This window comes from Gobio gobio, assembly GCF_949357685.1.
Source record: "Gobio gobio genome assembly, chromosome: 6".
In the NCBI taxonomy this organism is placed as follows: domain Eukaryota; kingdom Metazoa; phylum Chordata; class Actinopteri; order Cypriniformes; family Gobionidae; genus Gobio; species Gobio gobio.
The window spans coordinates 53,930,419-53,943,495 of record NC_137102.1 but is presented as its reverse complement, the minus strand read 5'-3'; the positions used below and the strand labels follow the sequence as shown (position 1 = coordinate 53,943,495).

At 36.9% G+C, this 13,077-nt stretch overlaps 1 protein-coding gene across 2 annotated transcripts in view; it reads left to right on the top strand.

Moving 5' to 3' along the window:
• Positions 1 to 12,448, top strand: part of cul1a (cullin 1a) — a 31,293-nt gene extending 18,845 nt beyond the window's left edge. For both annotated transcript variants that reach the window (XM_079818618.1, XM_079818619.1), the window contains 12 exons: positions 674 to 780; positions 867 to 915; positions 1,039 to 1,170; positions 3,983 to 4,100; positions 4,180 to 4,256; positions 4,341 to 4,472; positions 7,180 to 7,272; positions 7,373 to 7,420; positions 7,684 to 7,766; positions 7,895 to 8,000; positions 11,574 to 11,687; positions 11,773 to 12,448. In XM_079818618.1, the coding sequence (XP_079674744.1) occupies positions 674 to 780; positions 867 to 915; positions 1,039 to 1,170; positions 3,983 to 4,100; positions 4,180 to 4,256; positions 4,341 to 4,472; positions 7,180 to 7,272; positions 7,373 to 7,420; positions 7,684 to 7,766; positions 7,895 to 8,000; positions 11,574 to 11,687; positions 11,773 to 11,853 (1,140 nt within the window). In that variant the 3' untranslated portion in view covers positions 11,854 to 12,448. The remainder of the gene's footprint in view (positions 1 to 673; positions 781 to 866; positions 916 to 1,038; positions 1,171 to 3,982; positions 4,101 to 4,179; positions 4,257 to 4,340; positions 4,473 to 7,179; positions 7,273 to 7,372; positions 7,421 to 7,683; positions 7,767 to 7,894; positions 8,001 to 11,573; positions 11,688 to 11,772) is intronic.
• Positions 12,449 to 13,077: the final 629 nt, after the last annotated feature.

Here is a 13,077-nt window from a genome sequence, read left to right as displayed (position 1 = left end):
CTGTGTGCACTTTCGTGTCGTCGCACTTTTTCAGACTTATCCACGTCTGCTCTTCTGAATTTTAACTTTTAAGTATGACTATGGTTGCGCGCACTGCATCTGGAACTGCCGTCTTCTATTTTGCCATCAATTGATTAGTGTTCAAAAAATACTTGGAAATCATTGAACTTCATGTGATCCTTCAAGAGTGATTACTGATAGGCTGTCTGCAAAAAACAAAAAAGGAATCACGTTTTAAAGAAGAAAACAAATCATCCACTGACTTTCAAAGCGGCTATGACTTTCTACTTCGAGGACCTTGATAGAAATGTAGTGGAGTAAAAAGTACGATATTTGTCTTTCAAATGTAGTGAAGTAAAAGTAAAAGTTTCCAGAAAAAATACTACTCAAGGAAAGTACAGATACTCAAAAAGTGTACTTAAGTACAGTACTCAAGTAAATGTACTTAGTTACTGTCCACCTCTGCTTGAGGGTGAGTAAATCATGGGCTAATTTTCATTTTTGGGTGAACTAACCCTTTAAATGGGTGAATCTCATAAAACAATCCCATTCATCTAAAAATCCATCTAATAAACGCATATTTTGCATATAAAAAGGAAGCCCCTCATTAGGACTATATTTTGCTAATAGCTTTTGGATATTGAAAGCAAGCATGTATTTTGTCTGTGTTCAGGCTTGTGGGCGCTTTATCAATAATAATGCTGTTACCAAGATGGTTCAGTCCTCCAGCAAATCTCCTGAACTACTGGCCAGATACTGCGACTCTCTGCTCAAGAAGAGGTGTGTGTTTGGGTTTCTCTGGCTGTTGACACACTGTAAATTGATCACTGTGCTGTATCTAATCGAACCTCTGTCTGATATTGCAGCTCCAAAAACCCAGAGGAGGCAGAACTTGAAGACACTCTCAATCAAGTGGTCCGTTTTATGTTATCAGATGATTTGTGATTGCCAAAACACTTTGCACAGCACTTTTGTGAGCAAGATTTTTACATAATGTCTCCGTTTTGTCTGTATTGATCTTTTTCCTCATTTGTATAGATGGTGGTGTTCAAGTACATTGAGGACAAGGACGTGTTCCAGAAGTTCTATGCGAAGATGCTGGCCAAGCGTCTGGTCCATCAGAACAGCGCCAGCGATGACGCAGAGGCCAGCATGATCTCCAAACTAAAGGTGCAAGAGTTCATCCACAGCTTACGAAAACACAAACATATGTTAAAAATGATCCATTAAGCTTAAACACGGTATCCTAAAATCATGTTCTATTCTTGTTCTTTGATTTATAGTGGGAATAATTTCATTGAATCACTTCATTGTCTGATTCAACAATTAATTTGTCATCAGAAGTGTTAAATTAAGACCATATGCTGCATTTACTTTACTTTTACTTAAATATTGTAAAAAAGTAGTTAAATATTGCCCACTTTTTTTTACTATTGTTATATTGGTAAAATCTTAATATTGCAAATAATTAATGATTAAATATAATTCTTTGTGTTCCATTTGTATGAAAAACAGGCTTTGATTAATTTTTTTTACTGTATTTCATTACTTACCTTTTATTGGGCAGCACTGTTTTGCCAAAGAAATTACTCTTTAACACTTGCATTTATGCATTTGGTGGATACTTTTATCCAAAGCAGTGTTGTTTTACTATTATTTATGTACTATTATAGTTTTTAATTAATACTTTTTAAATATTAGCTTTTAATTTTATATTTTCAGTTTTGAATGTAATTTTAGTCCAAGTATTGGTAATTAAAATTTTGTTTTAAATGTTTTTTAATAAGATATATTTTTATAATTATTTTGTACGTTTTAGTAATTTTATTTCAGCATTGTTTCTATCAACAAAAACAGTTTGTAATAGTTTTAGTTAAAGCTGCAGTCCGTTAAAAATTATCCAAAATCTATTTTTGCGCAAGTACATAACCATCTCCTTACTTTAGCCGATTCACTGTGTTAAGCTTGTAATAATGTTATAATTTGAGTGGTACTGGTAGCTTTCCGCAAGAAATTCGAGCATGCCGCCGTTCGTCTTTGCGTCATTACATCACATCTGTTTACGTAAAGGAGGAGTCCGGCTAGTAGTAGTAACTAGAGGTCGAACGATAGTGGGTTTTACCGATAACTAGGTTGGACCGCACATGCCGATAACCGATTAATCGACCGATAGTTGTTTTTTTTTGTTTTATGGATACTGGATAAAATTTTTGTAATGAAAAAACATAAGTAAAACAGCGCTGAACTTTATAACAAAAAATAAAAGAACAGTACTGATCCATGAAAATGTGATAAATTAAAAACCTATGAATATTAAAATGAGAAGTTCTAACAGATAAAACATTTCAGAATTTTTTTACATTCCAAAAACATTAAAATATTACAGGTCAAATTTGGTCCATTAGCTATAACCTAGGAACATGCCTGTAAATTTCCTAGGTAACACTATGCAAGTCCCTATGCAACAAGGATGTATTAGCTTACATGAACTATAAGCATTATGCAATAAAAAATTTAACAGCATGTATTAAAATGAGCACTACAATTGTACCTTGATCATACATGTTAGTCCATAGTGCATTAACCAAGGTTGACAGATAACATACTAGCAATGAACAATACTTCCACAGCATTTATTAACCTTAGTTAATGTTACAAATGAATTATTATTGTAAAGTGTTACCATTTCATAAAAATCCAAACAGTCACGATTAAGATAACGATTAACGTTATTGTTGCTTTCTCACGTCACTAATTTTATATATGCAACATTTGGGTCGGACTTGCGTGTGTTTTTATCACATTGCTTAACCTGCTTTAGGTATTTCTAATGTTAGCGTCATCTCAGCCTCGACGACAAACATACACACAGCTGTTCTTTACCTGCTAATGCAGCATCTAGTCAACAAATGAATTACTTTATAATGATTTGGCAACAATAACTGTTGTGTTCTGTATTCGTACCGTTTCGCTGTCGTGTTTTAAACGCGCATCTGATGTGTCAGCGCTCTCCGTGCAGCCTCACGTGTGAATGTAAACAACAGTTTTTATTTCGCCTCTAGAGGCCGCTCTCGTGCTATATAATGCCAGCAGAACCTTCTCAGAGGTATCGTACTGTGTAATAACAGCGCACCCCTCTCTGCCGCTCCAGCAATGGACGCAACCCGGAAAAACTATCGGTGTGGATTTTTGCAGATAGCCGATTGTTATCAGCTATCGGTGTAGATCAATCGGCAAAACCAATGAATCGGTCGACTTCTAGTAGTAACGCATGTGAGGATGCTGCAGGTGGCGGATCATTTATAGCCTTTTCTCACAGCAGCTGGAATAATTACATTTATCATTTTGATGGCGGATTGAAATCCAGAAAGGACAAGACGACAATCATCAGTGACAACTGGAGATTCACCCGTAGTCAAAAGCAAAGAAATGTAAATCTACAGGTAACGCTAATACACACTGAATACACAGTCACGCAAAGCTGATGTTCTTAACATTAACAATTTGAGAATAAAGCAAAATAATAATAATTTGCATGATTTGATGTGATATAAGCTAAGCGGTCGTTAGATTTAATCACCGTTGGTAGCTCGATTTATTGTAATGCTTTTTTTCTCAGTTGGTCAGAACAAAAGTGGCAGACGTGACATTTTCTGGTGAAAATTCTTATTTTGTTCATACACACAGTATCCACACCGGTGCGGTGACTGACAGCCACACATAGACGGCTACTCAAAACATTAGATTCATCCGCTGAGGAGCCGTGCTGATGCACTACCCACGTAAAGATGATAGTTCTGCAAATAACTGCAATTGCAGGTTTCAAGCAGAGATGGCGACAAAGAGAACTTGCGGACTGCAGCTTTAACAATACCAACACTCATCCAAACTGACTTTCCAAACCCTAGTGGTGTCATTGTAGTTCACTGCATATGTCATTATCAGTGTTGGTGTCTAACACTGTTTGGTTTGTCATGTTTAGCAAGCGTGTGGCTTTGAATACACATCGAAACTCCAGCGCATGTTCCAGGACATTGGAGTCAGCAAAGACCTCAACGAACAGTTCAAGAAGCACCTCACAAACTCCGAGCCTCTAGACTGTAAGGATGAGCTTTTGTCTGTTCTGCTGTGGTATGAAATACTGTCATCTGTGCTTATGAATGTTGTGTTGTTTTCTAGTGGACTTCAGCATCCAGGTGTTGAGCTCGGGATCATGGCCTTTTCAGCAGTCCTGCACTTTTGCTCTGCCATCTGAGGTAATGATACAATTGTGCTTGTATGAAAATCACTTGTTCTTTACAAGGGTTTCCTAAATCCATTTTCTGTCTCTTCTGACGCAGTTGGAGAGGAGCTACCAAAGGTTCACAGCCTTCTATGCCAGCAGACACAGTGGCCGCAAGCTCACCTGGCTTTACCACCTGTCCAAAGGAGAGCTGGTCACCAACTGCTTCAAAAACCGCTACACCTTACAGGTATGACGACATGTGTGACTTGAATGCACTACACTACCATTCAAAAGTCTGGTGTTGTTGTTTGTGTTTTTGAAAGAAGTCTCTTATGCTCACCATGCATAAGATGCATTTATTTGATCAAAAGTACAGTAAAAAACAGCCATACTGTGAAATATTACAATTTAAAATATTTTTTTATTTGAATATATTTTAAAATGTAATTTATTCCTGAGATGCAAAGCTGAATTTTCAGCATCATTACTCCTGTCTTCAGTGTCACATGATCCTTCAGAAATCATTCTAATATGCTGATTTGCTGCTCAATAAACTTTTCTTATTATTATCAAAGTTGAAAACAATTGTGCTGCTTAATATTGTTATGGAAACTGCAATAATCTTTTTTCAGGATTCTTTGATGAATAGCAAGGCCAAATAAACAGCCTTTATTTGAAATAGAATATTTTTGGAACATTATTACTGTCACTTTTGAAAATTCCTCCCTCAGAACTTAGACCTACTGTCAATCATTATATATTAAATAAGTGGCAAAAAGAGCGGGATGTGAACAAACAACAAACTACACAAAACCCATCCTGAAATCTCAAGCAAACTTTGATCAAGTGGTGTTCACCTGATGTCATATAGGTCAGACAAGATTGACTCATGCATTTTTGCTTAAAGGCGAAGACCCAACTTAATGTATGTTTTGCAAGACCCCCCTTTCCATTATACATATTCTACTGTCCCACTTTTAATGCAAGTAGAAAACATTTTTATGAAGTAAGTTCACTTAAGGACTTATTTAGTAAGATTTTACCAGAAAAGGTTATTTTTTATCATTTGTTAAAGCTACACTGTGTAACTTTTTTAGTTTATTCTTAGCTAAAAACACTTAGTTCTTTCAAAAATATATGTGCTCATTAATGTATATTTACTTCTTTCAAGTAATAAAGTATTCTCGTAAGTTTATAATATGCCATTGAAAATACATACGGGTGAGGGGTTCGAATGCCGGTCGCCATGTTGCCCCTCCATCTTGAAAGTACATTAGCCAAAGATGGACATACCCGTGAATTCAAGCTTCGCCTTTCGTGTTTTAACACTCGATGGCACCGTGTCGAATGTGGACGAGGTCGAACTGGAAGCCATGTTAATCTTGGACTAAATCGGCCACCGTATGTGTTAAAACGAAACTAATATTCACTGGATGTTCATATACCTTTTCACCAATAGATGGGGGAAAATAAATCACAGTGTAGCTTTAATGTTAAAAATCTTGTATAATATTAATTGCTGTTTTTTTCCTGTTTGTTTGATTATTTTTTTATTGTGTATATCAGTGTTAATTTTGACAGCAAAACTAAATAAAATTTTAGTCAGTCTTTTGACTAAAATGCCATATTGTTTGTCTTATTTTAGTCACATGAATTAATTGTTTGTCTAGTTTTAGTCGACTAAGTCTACAGTAGATTTAGGGAACTAAAATCTAATAAGTTTAGTTAAATTGTAATACATTAATTGAGCATTTAAGCATTACATAACCGACTGTTACTTGAATACCTGACATTTTGACATCATTGTGTTTTTGACATTAAAAATACACCAAAGAGAGCTCAATTCACTTTTTTTCAAAACATCTATAAAGTTTTTAGAATTTCGTATTACTGTTTTAGTTAATATATCAGGTTAAGCTAAAGCTTCAAAAAAGAAAAAAAATGGTTTCTTTTATTTCAGTTAACATTCATTTAATTTCAAGTAATGAAGATTTATTTTATGGTTTTAGTTAACTATTATAACCCTGATACTTTGAATAATATTTGTCAACTACTGTTCTTAGTCTTTCCTCATTATACAGTTGGTGTAACCAAAAACGTATAAAGGCCTAATGCGTGACTTTTAATTATAGACAAGCTCGAAATCACATTGACTCTTATTTTGAAATGTCTTAATGCCTTACTATTGCAGTTACAGCTGCTCATTCAAGTTCAGATGAAGGAGATAAAATATGCATTGTTACATCCGTCTAAAACATTAATGTATAAACATCGTAAAGTAAAAAAGTCATTATTCATTAGCATTAGTTCATAAACAATTACCTGGCATAAATGTGCACTATTCATTGATTGTGAACCGCTCTGGAGCGCTATCGTGTGAGCCTGTAGAATGCGCAACAGCGCCGTGTTTTCCAGCGGTTCAAATGTGTGCATCTTTTACACAGGATATCAGTTCTGACCGGATCTCTTCCCTAATCCTCCCTCCCTAACATTGGTCTCGTTTTTATTCGTTGACGAAAATGACAGTAGATTTTCATCATAGTTTTTGTCATCCAACTCTAGTTTTTATTTATGTCTCGTTTTCGTCAGTGAAATAAGGTCGTTGACGAAAATGATGACCCCCAATTATTCGTCAATAAACTGATCACTGGTTAATTATGTAACTCTTGTATTTTTGTAATTCAGTTTTTGCCATTAAGATGGACATGGATGCTGACATGGCATTAAATAAAACTATCCTGATATTGTCACTTGATAAATTGAATGCGTCCTTGCTAAATAAAAGTACATTTGTAAATGTAAATTTGCTAAATATGCACTAACATTACCGAGTTGTTTTTGTGTAATAGTGGAATTGGTTCATCTGTGGGATTAAATGATTGCATTTAAAGAATACAATTATTTGGATAATTTGAGTAGCGTGTAAATATTCATCATAATGTGTGTCCATGCAGGCATCTACGTTCCAGATGGCCATTCTACTGCAGTATAACACAGAAGACATTTATACAGTCCAGCAGCTGACGGACAGCACACAGATCAAAATAGTAAGTAAACAAAAGAGGACTTGGTACTATAAACCTAATCCAGATATCAGTCATATTTTTTATTTGGTGCACTAACAGCTTTTTTCATTTTTTTTTTTAGGACATATTGGTGCAGGTTTTGCAAATATTATTGAAATCCAAGTTGCTGGTAAGCAAATATTTGGACTTGATTAAAAAAACCAATTAGATGCTCAACATGAAAGTCAACATGAAATCACAATTTGTCCATTTCTTCAATTTTTTATTTATTTAAACGGCCACTTTTTAATCAATTTTCATTGGACTTTCTGATGAAAGGCATTTTACATGTGTAAAATGGGTTTTCAATGCCATTTCATGATGACTTGCACACAAGCTAATATTTCTTATAGTAGTATATTTCCAGTTGTAATCGTCATCGTGTCTATGCAGGTTTTAGAGGACGAGAACGCAAACGTGGATGAGGTGGAATTCAAACCCGACACCCTCATAAAACTCTTCCTGGGCTATAAAAAGTAGGTCCTCTCAGTGCATCTCATCTTGCAAACAACAGCCACGAACCTATACTTGGTGTTTTACATTTCGTGCTTTTAAAATCATGCTGAGAATAAGCTAATTGATGGCTGATGCTTTTTCTTCCCAGTAAAAAACTGCGAGTGAACATTAATGTGCCAATGAAGACGGAGCAGAAACAGGAACAGGAAACGACCCATAAAAACATTGAGGAGGACAGGAAACTCTTGATTCAGGTATACATGTCCACACTGCTTAAATACATTTCTGTTCAAAAGATTCCCTATTGCAGCGACTTTCTTTTTGCATGTTCAGCAGACAGGGTGACCATCTTCAATACAATTTCCCTCAGGACTTTTGTAAATGCCAAAATACCTCAGATTTGGTCCTTTTAGAAGGCTGAAAAATCTCCCAAACGCGGTCACTGTTATGCGCTGCGTCTGCACCAGACTGATGCTGACTGGACAGCATTTACCGGATGTTTTCAAAATTGTGATAATCAAACACTGTTTCAATGATAATTAAAGGGGTCATGAACTGCGTTTTTTTAAATTGTTTTATGATGTTTCCTGGGGTGCACTTATAATGTTAGAATGCTTTTTACATCAAAAATGGTCATAATTTATGAATAAAAGGCCTGATTTTAGCCTTCTGCTCTGAACGCTCTGTTTTAAGGGGCGTGTCGGCTGTGAGACTTCAGTGTATACACCCACTGCTGTGATTGGCTAACGTCTTTCCATTTGAAATAGTATTACTCTCTCTTTTGCTACGTTTTTACTATTACAGCTCTCATAGTTAACTAATCGTGAAAAGTAGGGATGCACCGAGGGAGGCAAGAACCCGAGTCCGATTCGGGTTCGGATTCGGCCGAATATTGGGCTTTTTGACGGGGTTCGGATTCTGCCGAACCTCAGAATTTTTTTCCACCGAACCCGAACCCTAGGCTACCCTAGTGCTCCCCGCTGGTTGAAATTAATGATGCCGCCGTTGAAAGTGAAAATGGAACTCATGAACATAGAACGTGGCAGCAGCTACTTTAAGTCACAAGAAGCCGATTCATGTTCAATTTGCAATGCCGATTTGTCTCGTGATGACAAGGACCCTAAACAATTAGCCGCTGTTAAAACATTTGCGTATGAAACCTCCGAGAGAATACGAGTTGTGCATGAAGAAATCAGACGGCAGCAAAAATGTATTTTATTTTACCTTTAGCTGCATATAGATCAGATAAAATATAAATAAAAAGAACAAAATACATAGGCCCCTACACAAAATATTTTGCACTTAAATAATTACCAAATTAAGATGACAAAACGAAAAAAAAAAACGTTTTTTTTGTTGTTGTTTTTTGGGCAAATAAAAATAGAAGGCCTGGGCTACCTCAATCCACACCTTTTGTTTTTTGTTTGTTTGTTTGTTTTTTAAGTAACATGTCTAAGTGATGTGGGTTAGTCTGGAGCGCAGCCTGTTGACAGTTAAACCCACGGCAGAAAACAACCTCAATCCTTCTGTCTCCGCAGCGTGTGCCTCCTGCGCTCTCCGTTGTGTTGTTCTTTGAAACGACAGAAGACGACTCGGGGTAAATTTTCTATAAACCATCAGGAAACAGCGGCGAGAAGAACATACGCGACAATGTTAACTTTAGTAAACTTGACCAAAACCACACTATTAAAAGCCTTAAACAAGGCTTCAGATGACACTGATGTCCCGGGAATACAGAGATAACGCCTCGCTAGAGTGGCCAGCCTCGGGAAGCGCTGTTCATTTGCTTTCCACCAGTCAGGAGCTTGTACTACTGCTGTATTTTTCTGTCGAAATGGTCCCACACAGTAAGCTTTTCCATTGCTTCATTTTGCCAGATATATCTGGTTTGTGGTTGCACATGTCGACGCACTCCGTGAGTGAACAAATAACGCTATACAGCATATTTTTCTTAACCATGCATCAAAAACAAACAAACAAAAAAGCGTTAAAACCATTTAAACCCTTTAACTGGTAGTATTAATCTGTCAAAGTTCTTACTTTCGGTTAACGGTTAAATGGTCAATAGCATCCCTACACTGCTGTGGACGTTTGTTACTTCGTTAATGTGTTTATACTGTGATAATGGACTGAGGATGGGAGAAGGATTCGGTATTCGGTTTCGGATTCGGATTCGGCCGAATCTTAACCAGTGGATTCGGTATTCGGCAGAACCCCAAAAATCTGGATTCGGTGCATCCCTAGTGAAAATTGTTGCTTTACATTAAAGCGGTGATGAATTGAGAAATCAACTTTTCTTTGAGCCTTTGATATATAAAAGTTAATTGTGATATAAGAATATCCTGTAAGTTTCAGAGCTAAAAACGTCCTTGTTAGTCAAAGAAAAGCTTTTATAGACACCAGGCCCAGAGAATGAGAGATCTCAGAATATGTCGACCACTGACGGAATACCGACTCGTGGAGCTAAACGATGCGGAATCGATTGTAAACAAGATAGAGGTCGAGACTGGATTTGCAGACATTTGCGTGTGTATGGTTCACGGTTATATTCACTGATGATCTAGCGAAAGGATACAGAAATAACATTCCAATCAATCGCGGGTGGATGAGAGATAAATCATTGTGTTTGATAAAGACATTTTGCGAGCCCTGGCTGTGGGCTGGGCGATTCATGCCAGTTGCTGTTTGATACACGCTGTCACTGACAGGGGAGCAGAAGCTCATTAAATATGCAAATCTTATCCAATCCTAGCCGTGGGCGTTTACTTCCAAGTCTTCAGTGTGGCACGCCCATCAAAACTGACCGTTTTTCCGAGAGCCTCAAAATATTACTTATTCATTATGATGTTGTTGAATATAAAAGCCACACGGACGTCATAAGTTGACCTCAGACAACAGTATAAAAAAAAGCCAGTTCATGACACCTTTAAAGATCTATGGCATTACATTTAGATCTATGGCATTATATTAAGATCTATGGCAACTTCGTTTCTGTACACTAACGATAGCTTTCATCTTCACTAACTGTGCAAACGTGATCTAGTTAAGAGATTTGTTGAATAAAACGGGAGTCACTGATAAACACGTCACTGATAAACTCTCTTGTTTGATTGACAGCTGCAGCGTTTGCAAAGGGAGCTTTCTTTGAACGCTTTCTTTATTGAATTTAATCACCATTAAATAACAGATTTTCATCCTACTAAGAGAAACAACGCAAGTTGATGTTTAGTCACTGGTCTAATTTACTGACACACAGACAAAGAACATCTGACTACATGAATCATCACATTTCAGATCAGGCATTAGAATGAACACAGTTACTTACATGCACAATATTTTGTAATCCTTAACGGCATGTCTATTGCTTTGTAGCTCGATCTGGTTTAAAACACTACGCCTATGTTACACGGACTAAACGGGCAGTGATGAAGTTGGCGTTGATCTTCTTTTGCAGAGACAGTGCTTGCCTCCCTTTGACGTCATAGATCCCCACTTTTGTCGTTTGCTGGGCCTGGTGTCAATAAAAGCTTTTCTTTGACTAACAAGTTTTCAGCTCTGAAACTTATAGGATATTCTTATATTACCATGACCTTTTATATATCAAAGGCTCAAGGGAAAGTTGATTTCTCAATTCATCACCCCTTTAAATTTGAAATGATATTACTAACCGTCAGTACCTTTTATCGTGAAACCGGTAGTCGTCCCATCCCTAATAGTAGTAGGTCTTTTGGGTATTCCAAAAGTGTACTGCGAAAATAGTCCCAAATATTATAATGTTGTGTGTTTGGAATCGCACGCCAAGTTTAGATGTGTTCCTCTTTGTGCAGGCGGCCATAGTGAGAATCATGAAGATGAGGAAGGTTCTGAAGCATCAACAGCTTCTGGCGGAGGTTCTGAACCAGCTCTCATCGCGGTTCAAACCCAGAGTCCCCGTCATCAAGGTCAGCTTTTCCTCTTCTACAAATCTAGTCTGGTTAACAGACATTTCTATCAGCTTACTTACTTTGGCTCTCTTATCTCTTGCAGAAGTGCATTGACATTCTCATAGAGAAGGAATATCTGGAGCGGGTGGATGGAGAGAAGGACACCTACAGCTACTTGGCCTAAACATTTCATCACTCCATGTCTTTTCTGTCTGTCTCTCTCTCACTCTCACTTTTTTTAAGTTCTCGGGAAATAAATATCATTCCTCTTGATGTTCGGCCTGTGTTGATGGGAATGTGAGAGTTTAAAAAGGAAAACGGACAAACAGAAGAGGAGTGTGTGTGAGCGTCAGTGAATGTTAATGTGCGAGAGATAGACTTTACTGTTGCCCTGCTTACGGACAGACTGCATTCAAAATGTACATACAAACGGAGACCTTGAGCTTTAATCTCGCAAAATAAAACATTGCAGGTTTTAAAAACCCAATCAGAAATAAACCCTACACATTAAGCATGCTATTGCCTATCAGCGTTTAAATGAAGTAAAAAAATGAACAAAGATACATTGAAATCTTAGCAAATAGGGGCTTCAGAAATGTTTTAAGAGAAGAAAGGAAATCATTTAGGAAAAAGGTGCAATTTTAGCTGCACATCCCAAGAAGGAACGAGTTGGACAGGTTTGTAGACGTGTACTCTGCATTGTTACCTGCTACCTGAAAACCATTTGTATAGTGTGGTTCACTTTTTTAAATGTGTGTTAAATAAAATAATTAAAAGTTTCTGTATGTATTTCTGATGCTGTGGAGTCACTACGTGAAAATGTCGATCTTCAACTAGGGTGACCACCTGTCCCGCTTTGCGTTGTACCGCACAGCATTTTCACCCCTTGTCCCGCACGTCGCATATTGAGAAAATGTCCCGCATTTTCATCAGTCTGTTGGATTTTAATTATCATATTAAGAAAACATGCATGCGGTCTTTTGCCTTTTTAAGAAAGCATTTAATTTATTCTTTTTGCCACATCGTTTTTCACCTAGACATATTTAACAGCGCTTCGTCAGACGTAACATCCCGCCTTTCACAAATACAACAGCCGTTTTTAAAATCCTATCCAATGGTTGAAAAGAAAGGAGTAAACACGGTCACTAGTAGGTTGTGACGGCTGTCAATCAAAATGTGGAACGGTGATTCGTTCCATGTAGAAAACGAATGGATAATTCGGTAAATTGGTTATATTCTTAATATATAATATAATATATAAGACTGTCAATGAACTAATTTCATGTTGCTTTATATTTTAATTGTTCATTATTGGACTTGGTCAGATCTGATGCCTGCTGCCTTTGGGCTCAGTGATGTTGAATTTAAATGACATGTACAATGTTACATTGATGTAATGGTGTTTTCT